The following is a 9,203-nucleotide window of genomic DNA, read 5'->3' as shown; positions in this document are numbered from 1 at the left end:
GTGGTGCTGGGGATCGAACCGCAGTCCCTGTGTTTTGCTTAGCTTAGCTTGTTCTAAGTAGGTGCTTTAGACCACTGAGCCATCTCACCAGCCCCAGGACTTGTACTTTTGAGGTGGCTTTTTTTTTTTGAGACAAGGTCCGGCTGTGTATAGTTCCTAATAAGACATCGGTTCTCAACATGGAGATTAAACAAGTTAATCTTGTTTAATTCAGCCTGGCCTTGAATTCACTGTGTAGCCCTGACTGGCCTCAAACTCACAGCACAGGATCCTGCGTGCTGGGACTATAGGCATGCTCTACCATGCCGGGCTTGAGGAGGCCATATATTTGCATGTCACCTGAGTCTTTGGGCAGAAAGGTCTATTTGTTCTGTGTGCCCTGACAAGGCCTAACTGTTCATGCTAGAGCAAAGTATACATAGTCCTGCCTCCAGACTAGCCAAGTGGTCACCCTGGGACCTGGACCCCCTTTTGTTCACAGTCCTTTTTGGGGAGGTGGGACTCACACATGTACATCCCATCTCCACAGAATGCCTGACCTATCCGAGCTCCTGAAGGAAGGGACCAAGGAAGCACATGACCGGGCAGAAAACACCCAGTTTGTCAAGGACTTCTTGAAAGGCAACATTAAGAAGGAACTATTTAAGGTTTGTGGCTGTCAAACAAAGTTGGATTTCAGACTTTGACATGGGGTTGGACCATTAGTCCCCGAGGAAGGTGCTCTGAGCTGTTCTGAAGGAGAAGCTGGGCTTTTCTTCATGTTCACTCATTTTCGGCATTAAGCTCTGGTTCTCCTGAAACAATGTAGTGACATAAAGGAACAAAAAGTATCTGTGTTCTAAAGAATTCACCTTGTCATTTCTTTGAGAAACAAAGCTTTCTGGATATGTTAAGTAATTCACCATATAAAAATGGGTCACAGGTTGGGTCTTTGGAGACTGGAGATTGGAAGGCGGTGATTACTTGAGGTTTGGTCTCTAACCACTATGATGTGGTTGACTTTAGAGCTGGTAGCCCTTTCCCACCATCACCTTCTGTCACTCCTGTAGCTGGCCACAACTGCACTTTACTTCACATACTCGGCCCTTGAGGAGGAAATGGACCGAAACAAGGACCACTCAGCTTTTGCCCCCTTGTACTTCCCTATGGAGCTGCACCGGAAGGAGGCACTGACGAAGGACATGGAATATTTCTTTGGTGAAAACTGGGAGCAGCAGGTGATGTGCTCTGAGGCTACCCAGAAGTATGTGGAACGGATCCACTACGTGGGTCAAAATGAGCCAGAGTTGCTTGTGGCCCATGCATATACCCGCTATATGGGAGACCTTTCAGGGGGACAGGTGCTAAAGAAAGTGGCCCAGCGGGCCCTAAAGCTCCCCAGCACAGGGGAAGGGACCCAGTTCTACCAGTTTGAGAATGTGGACAATGCCCAGCAGTTCAAGCAGTTCTACCGGGCCAGGATGAATGCCCTGGATCTGAGCCTGAAGACCAAAGAGAGGATCGTGGAGGAAGCTAACAAGGCCTTTGAGTACAACATGCAGGTACTGCTGGGTACTGACCACAGTGCTAGCTCTGTGGGGCTGCAAGGAACCTCTTATGGGGGCAGGGGGAGAACAAATTCAGAACTTCTGGGAGATTCAGTGACATGAGGACAGATAAACTGCAGTATGTCCCACATAAAGGGACGGGAACCAAACTGGAGTAGAGGCCCAGTAGATAGCCTCCAGCATGAAGACCTGGCTTTAGAATCCTATAGATAGGTTGGAAGGGAGAGGCCCCAGTAGATATGAGAAAGGAGCTATCTGTCTTCCTGTCATCACAGGGTAGTGGTACTGAGGACTAGATGATTTTCCCCTTTTTAGCAAGGATTGCTAGGAAAAGTCTTGCTTGGTAAGTTCAGCTAGAGCCAGATTCATCAAGGAGAGTAAGCATAGTAGCTATTTACAACTAGCCTTTAGTTGGAGGCAAGATTGAGGAGGCTCATTTGGCCCTTTACACATCATGTCAGCCCTTGGGGCCAAGAAAAGCTGTGGGCAAGTGAGGTGTCAGGCTAACCATAACTCCCAGCATCTCTTTAGTGTAGCTTCCCACGGCCACCTAGGATGAGTCTGCCCAGCTATGGCATCTTCTCCCATATTCTCATTTTTCTCTTGTTCCTTAGTAATAGCCAGCATATACCTGCTATATGGGAGACCTTTTGGGGGACAGGTGCTGAAGAAAGTGGCCCAACTGGCCCTGAAGCTACCCAAGATGGGGAGGGACCCCCCTGCAGTTAGAAATGAAGTACCAAGCGCTTCCCTGGCAAGTGCAAAGGTCTGAGTTCAATCCCTGGTTCCACCAAAAAAAAAAACAAAACGAAAAAAAAACCCAACCAAACAGAAATGAAGTACCAGTAGCTCCTCCACACATCTCTACCCTGATAATTTTGGTTTAGTTCCTTCAGGGGCAGCTGACATGGCATAAGAGTACCTGGTAATAATCCGGGGAAAACCCACCTATCGATGCTATCAGCACACATATAGCTATACCTCTTCATGTCCTGCTAGGGAGAGGTGCACTAATGTCTTGCCTGTTGCTACCCATGGGGCTGCTTGCATGGCTAGTCCATCCTCCTAGACAACTGCACCTGCTCCAGCTCCCTGTGAGAGAGGATATAGGGTGTCTACTCTGAAGGCAGTCTGTGCAGTCCATGGATGGCTGTTGATCTCTGCTTCTCAGATATTCGATGAACTGGACCAGGCTGGCTCCATGCTGGCCAGAGACACCCTGGAAGATGGCTTCCCTGTACATGATGGGAAGGGAGACATCCGTAAATGCCCCTTCTATACTGCTCAACAAGACAAAGGTAGGTTGTGGGTTCTAAGCTCCCTTCCCTGGGGTGGGCATGTCATCAGCCCCTACTGATATCATGTCTCCTATTGTGCTGCACACAGGTGCCCTGGGAGGCAACAGGTGCCCTTTCCGGACAGCCATGAGTGTACTGAGGAAGCCCAGCCTCCAGTTAATTCTGGCTGCCAGTGTGGCCCTGGCTGCTGGACTCTTTGCCTGGTACTACATGTGAAGGACCTGTCATTGCCATGCTGGCACCCTCCTCCCAAGTGACCATTTTGCCCGTCCCTACCTCCACTTCTTGACTACCACCTCAGGTGACTTTTTAAAATGCTGGGCTTGAAAAAAAAAGCAACCAATAAAAAAGCCAGATGCTAGAGCCTCTCTGCCTGTTGGCATCTTCTCTGTAGCACAGCAAGGTATACCTGGCCCAGGCCTCTGAATCAGCTTTGCACCAAAGCTCTTGAACTTCTTGGGTCTCGGACGCATTCTCTTCTTTCTTGTCTTCACAGTATGTGGGGAGCTATCCTTGTCCTGCTAGGAGTGAGCAGCCAGCAAACCAAGCTTTGGGGGTGGGATATCTTGCCAAATGATGCTGCTCGATTTCCAGGCCTCTCAGAAGCTTGGGGATGGGCAGAAATGAGCTCTGCTTCTGCAGCCCTAGAAACTCATCCATGTCAACTAGGACGCTTGTTGAGGTCTACTAACCTAGGCTGTTCCCCCACCCCCACCCCGCAACCTATATAAAGGTTATAACATTCAGTAGAATAAACACTGCATATGCCCTTTTTTTGAGAGGGTCTTGCTAGGTAGTTCAGGTTGTCTTTGAGCTCACTACATAACTGAGGGTGGCCTTGAACTTCTGGTAATTCTACTTCACAGCCTCCCAAATGCTTGTTATTACAGGAGTGCATCACCATGCTCAGCCCACCTTGTACAGGGTGGGTGAAACCTTGTTGTGGATCCCAATATCCCATAGGAAGCAGAATCCCCTCAGAACAGTGGCATGCTATATCCATGTGGGGAAGTGGGTATCTTACCTCATGGCCCTGCAGAGCTCCCTTTTGTCTTCATGTGCTCCTACACACCCTCCTTGTCATCAAGACTCAACACCTTCATCACAAAGATAGTATTTATCTGGACGTGATTTCTAGCTGTGATACTTTGGAGGTTTCCTACTTAGAAAGCATCTATCTTTACTTACACAATTCATTTGAAGTAGAGATGTGAAATTAAATATTTTTATTGATAGGAATCTATTATTGTAAAAGTTTTAGTCAAAAAGGGGTTAAATTGTGAGGAAACACTTCTTAAAACTATAGATTGAGCACACTACCTTCACAGTTCAGGGAAGTTAGGCCATTGGTAGGTCTAGAATTTGTATGCTCAGACTATATCCTGTGAACCCAGTGGCTGTACTTTAAGGGTAGGATAACATCAAGCCCAAGCTGTGGGGAGGGGGTTCTCCAGCTTGCAGGAGCTATGGATGTACACCAAAGTGTGTAGGTGGATGGAACAAGTATCTCAGGAAAGAAGGTAACCTTATGGCCACTGCTGAAGTCAGCTCCTGCCCTGGGCTAGTCACAGCTGCATTTCTTAATCATGATCTACATTAAATTCTGGTTTTTGCAGTCACTATGTATCAATGTTGTTGCCAGATAGTTGGCTTCAGTATACTGCCAGTATATTTACATATAAACCCACCCTCTCCCTCAAAAAAGAAGAAAGCCAGGCAAGACAGTAGAGGCCCAGCTCAGGGGAATGAAAAGGCCAATTTAATGAGAAACTACAAACTGAGACCAGGCCACAATTCACAGTGATGGGAGGCCATGCAGTGGCAGTGCGAGACCAGGAGAGGGGCAAATTCACAAACTATTCAGGAAATAAAGACAGATTTGGGCTATACCCAGGGCAGGGCTGGTGTCTACGAGGGTACTCCCAGCGCTTATTTCTGCTTTTCTCCTTTCCACCTCAGTGCCAGAGCTGTTCCTACTGGAACACCCCAATGTGAGTGTGAACAATGACAGCAAGTCAGCTAAGGGCCAATACTTAATGAGAAAAGAATCAATGTGAGGGTGCTGTAGATCCCACTACACCTACAAGGAATTCCCTCATATACTACCTGTTCTAGCTGGGACACAGTAGTTAATGGGAAGAGGATGCACCCACACACAATGAGAACATAGTACACAGGACAGGCTAGATTTGTGGGTATTCCTTCTGGCCCCAGAAAAATACAGTGGCTCACATAGATGTGGCCAGAGAGCAGGGTCTATATACTGACTCAAAAGGAGATGCATGAAGATGAGTCCCTCTTGGCTACCTTATACCAGATGGCTGTTGGGCACATGGACAGGGAGTTAGGAGTTCCTGGGTTACCATACCTGAGAGTTCTGAGGGCCAGAGCTGGCAGTTATTCTGTCATGCCTGTCTCTGGCACTGCAGAGGCACAGCATATACCTTAACAAACCCAGGGCTTAACTCAGTCCTGTGTGGCTCCAGGCTAGACTTCAAACAATGCCCTACTCTTGGCCCAGAAGATCAGAAATGCCTGGACCCAGTACTGCTCTCACTGCTTTTGGTCCCAAGGAGAGTCAGGACCAAGTTTGGACCTTATAGGGAAGAATGGGAACCCCAATAGGAGACCCTTCCCAACTTCTAGATCACAGATGTCAATCAAACCAGCAGCAACACACAAGCTTAGTGCTACTGCCCCTGCCACCTATTGGCCCTTGGCCTTAAATCCAACAGAACTTTTGCTGGAAGAGTCAGATGCTCAGGTTAGGGCAAGGCAAAGAGGACAGGATTTTCAGGGGACAGTGGCACGGCTTACTACCCCAAGTGATGGGGAAAATGACCACTGAATGCGGGGAGCAAAGCATGGGGCTAGACTGACAGGCAGATGAGTCCAAGTCTGGCTCCGTCAGCACAGGCGCTTGTATGTATAGATGTAGGCTTTGCAGCTGGGGCATGTGTGTGTCACATCCTTGAAGTCATTGATGAGGCAGGGGATCAAGCAGCAGCCCAGATCACACCTGAAGCAGAGACAGAGAGACAGGCTGAGACCTAAAGAGAAGCAGCAGAGGTGGGCCCACCCCACTCACATACCACACCTACCCCATGAAGCAGCAGAAGAAACCCAGCACAAAGTTCATCAGTCCAATCTCATAGGAGATCTTGGTAGTGATAGCTTGCTGGCAATGGGGACACACAGTCTGCACAGGTGCGCCTTCAAAGATCTCTCCCTGCAGTACTGTCACCGTGGTGGCAGCCCCTGAAGGGACCAAAACTGTGGCCGTGTGGCCCCCAGGGCCAGGGTAGGGCCCTGGTGGATATGGTCCTGAGGGGTAGTAGCCCATGGGTGGATGAGGACCTGGAGGAGGGTAAAAACCTGGAACAGCACAGATGAGTAGAGAGGTCTTAAAACACAGATAACAAAAGATAACCACAAAGCTCGGGGCTCCAGCACCTAGAACACAGCCTGAAATCTCCTGCCATTCTTCTCTTGAGGGCCACTGAGCACTAGTGGCAATCCCTGAGCTAAAAGGCCCTGGCTCAAGATGGTTGTCCACATTTTTCCAGTACTTCATGGTCCCTACCTTGTGGAACCAAGACAGATTTGGCAGAGAGCTGGGAACATGGCCCAGTGTTCCCTTCACTTTTGGCAGGCAGGGACTAGGTGCTCTCAATGCTTGCAAGGATGAAAAAGGAAAGCCTTACCCTTCTCCTTTCTTGTACAGAGGGCCGCAATGTGAAGGACCAGCCCACCTAACCTAGCAGCCCATGGAAGGGCTACAGGCCCTTGGGTTTGATTAGTAGCTCGAGAGAATTGCTGGTGAGCAGAATGCCAGGCTAACACCAAGGGCTTTAAGTCCTCCACAGGGAAGAAGCTCTGAACTCATAGTCCTCACCATGAGCTGCTATAACTGCTTCCCTGAGCTGGTGTTCTCCCCCATGACACATCTTGTTCTGTGTCACCCCTTACTGGGTCCGTATTCTGTGATTGATAACCAGCTGTCTACGGTGCAGGCTGGATAGTAGCCATTCCCATGCTCCCCTCAGGTTCCTTCCCAGCTTACCTGGAGCCATGTAGGCACCTTCTGCACCCATATGGGGGGGGACAAAGCCAGGCTGGGGCATTGGATGACCTGGTGGCTCATAGGGTGGGGGACCAATGTCTGCAGGGGGCAGTGGCATGCCTGGTGGGGGCTGCATCACAGCTGGGGAGGTACGGCCTAGACAGAGAGAAAGAGGAGGCTCAGTTCGTCTCACTATACACACTGGCCCAGATAGAGGTCACTTTTAAGATATAAGGTAATCCTGGAGCAGATTCACTATATAAGAGGCCAAACAACCTGGGGAGAAAAGTGGAAGGGCTATGACAGGGACCCACAGGAACAAAACCCCTACCTGGGGTGGATGGTGCTCCGCTTTTCTCTTCCAGCAGTGGGGCTGTGGGGCCCCCAGGATAAGGAGGGGGTGGCTCATTAGACATCTTCACTGCTTCCCTTGAACCTGCAAGGAAGACCCAGACATGAACTCAGCTACCAGGCAAGCTGTTTCCCACTCACTCTGGACAGTGGCAAGGGCTACTGCACTAAGTGTGTGATTATCCTCAGGTACCCAGCTGAGCCTAAACATTTGGTCTCTCAGGGACGTGAGCTGCTTGCTACCTTTACTTTCCCTCCATATAGGGGCTGGGGAGATGGCTCAGTGGAATAAGCGCTTCCCTGGCAAGTGCAAGGGCCTGAGTTCAATCCCTGGTTCCACCAAAAAAGAAAAAAAAAAACAAAAATGTAAAGGACTTTCCCTCCATATAAATCTTCAAACTCTGGAAGGAGCGGGGCTAGTGGACTGGAACAGAAAGCCATTCAGAAGTGCCATCACTGGGCTCCTTCTTGGCACTAGGGCTGACCCACTTTCACCAGGCGTCCACCAGCCCACAGCTACCATGATCTTCACCTCTCCCCAGTCACCCACACTTCTTTGAGGGCAGGATCTAGTGAGACCTGACCTACCAGTCCTGGGGCCCTAACCCTGTTTGGCTTCTAGTTTCTACTCCCAAGCCCCCAACATTTAGGAGACAATAAGGCAGCCATGGAAGGGCTGAACACAACCAGAGGCTGCTGTGATCCAGAGAAAGATATCTCACCTCAAATCTGATACTCAAAAAAGGAAGCACATGAAGGTCTTTCACAGCTGCTGGCCAGGCAGAGCTCTGGGGAGCTATTCAGGGGGAAGGGCAGCATCCTCAGCCTAGGAGGGCTGCCAGGCACTGTGTGGGCACACTCCATCACTACCATCTATGGTGCTAAGTACTCTACTCCCCTACCCACCTCACAGGTCCAATGTCTTCTTATGCCTTCTGCCCCCCACCAGGCCCAACAGATCCACTTCCCATGCATGAAGGAATACAAAATGAGCCAATCATGGTATGGCTTGTTCCACTAGCTCGGGCTAGTCCCATTTTGATTAGTTTGGGAACTGAGAAGAGAGTCAGTCAAGTGAAACACATTGGCTTATTTCTTTCACCAAATACCTTGAGCACCTATGCCCTAGGGAGAAAGCAAGGAAGCTGGAGGTCTTCTTGCCTCCTTTTATTTAGCATCATAAAGGAACAACTACTAATGGCATTTTGAAATGAAGGTGATACTATGAACTAGAGAAAACTCAACAGTACAATAACGTACACAATGTTAAAAAAAAAAAAAAAAACGCTTTCCAAGCACAACCTAGTTCCACAAAAGAGGCAGGGATTCATAAATTAAAAATTAAATTTTAAGAGCCAGGCATGGGAGTGTACACCTGTAATGCCAGCACTAGGGAGGCTAAGACAGTGGATCGCTGAGACTTTAAGACCATCCTAGGCTACAAAGTAAGTTCAAGGACAGCCTGTATTGCACAGTGAGGCCATGTCTCAAAAGGACAAATAGGGGGGCTCAGTGGAATAAGTGCTTTCCTGGCAAGTGCAAGGGCCTGAGTTCAATCCCCAGTTTTGCCAAAAAAAAAAAAAAAAAAAAAAAGTTCTGTCTTCAAAGACAAATAGTTGCAGGGCCAGACGCACCCAGACCAAGATCTTACATTCAACTACAAAGAAACCTGACAGCTTTACTGGGCATGGTTGCACATCTCAGTAATCTTAGCACTCAAGAGGCTTAATAGGAGGACCATGAGTTCTAAACCAACCTGGGGTACATAGTAAGACCTTGTTTCCAAAAAAAAAAAAAAAGTTTGAAGGAAATATTGGCATGAATCTTTATGACCAGCATCAAAATTAAAAACTTAAGGGGCTGGGGAGATGGCTCAGTGGAATAAGCGCTTTCCTGGCAAGCGCAAGGGCCCAAGTTCAATCCCCAGTTCCGCAAAAAAAATAA

The 9,203-nt window shown here is 48.8% G+C and overlaps 2 protein-coding genes across 10 annotated transcripts in view; one reads left to right on the top strand and one right to left on the bottom strand.

The window, feature by feature from the left end:
* The window catches only part of Hmox2 (heme oxygenase 2), a 41,119-nt gene extending 37,911 nt beyond the window's left edge, over positions 1–3,208 (top strand). For both annotated transcript variants that reach the window (XM_023711331.1, XM_004627807.3), the window contains exons 3-6: positions 530–647; positions 1,050–1,541; positions 2,719–2,845; positions 2,934–3,208. In XM_023711331.1, the coding sequence (XP_023567099.1) occupies positions 530–647; positions 1,050–1,541; positions 2,719–2,845; positions 2,934–3,061 (865 nt within the window). In that variant the 3' untranslated portion in view covers positions 3,062–3,208. The remainder of the gene's footprint in view (positions 1–529; positions 648–1,049; positions 1,542–2,718; positions 2,846–2,933) is intronic.
* A 2,282-nt stretch (positions 3,209–5,490) lies between these two features.
* Cdip1 (cell death inducing p53 target 1) overlaps positions 5,491–9,203 on the bottom strand; it is a 20,870-nt gene continuing 17,157 nt past the window's right edge. For all 8 annotated transcript variants that reach the window (XM_023711335.1, XM_023711338.1, XM_023711337.1 and 5 more), the window contains 4 exons: positions 7,240–7,344; positions 6,909–7,064; positions 5,947–6,220; positions 5,491–5,864 (listed from right to left, as the gene is read on the bottom strand). In XM_023711335.1, the coding sequence (XP_023567103.1) occupies positions 5,753–5,864; positions 5,947–6,220; positions 6,909–7,064; positions 7,240–7,324 (627 nt within the window). In that variant the 5' untranslated portion in view covers positions 7,325–7,344 and the 3' untranslated portion in view covers positions 5,491–5,752. The remainder of the gene's footprint in view (positions 5,865–5,946; positions 6,221–6,908; positions 7,065–7,239; positions 7,345–9,203) is intronic.

This window comes from Octodon degus, unplaced genomic scaffold (assembly GCF_000260255.1).
Source record: "Octodon degus isolate 3935 unplaced genomic scaffold, OctDeg1.0 scaffold00021, whole genome shotgun sequence".
NCBI lineage: Eukaryota > Metazoa > Chordata > Mammalia > Rodentia > Octodontidae > Octodon > Octodon degus.
Note: the sequence above shows the minus strand (reverse complement) of the source record. Positions and strands in the feature narration are given on the sequence as shown.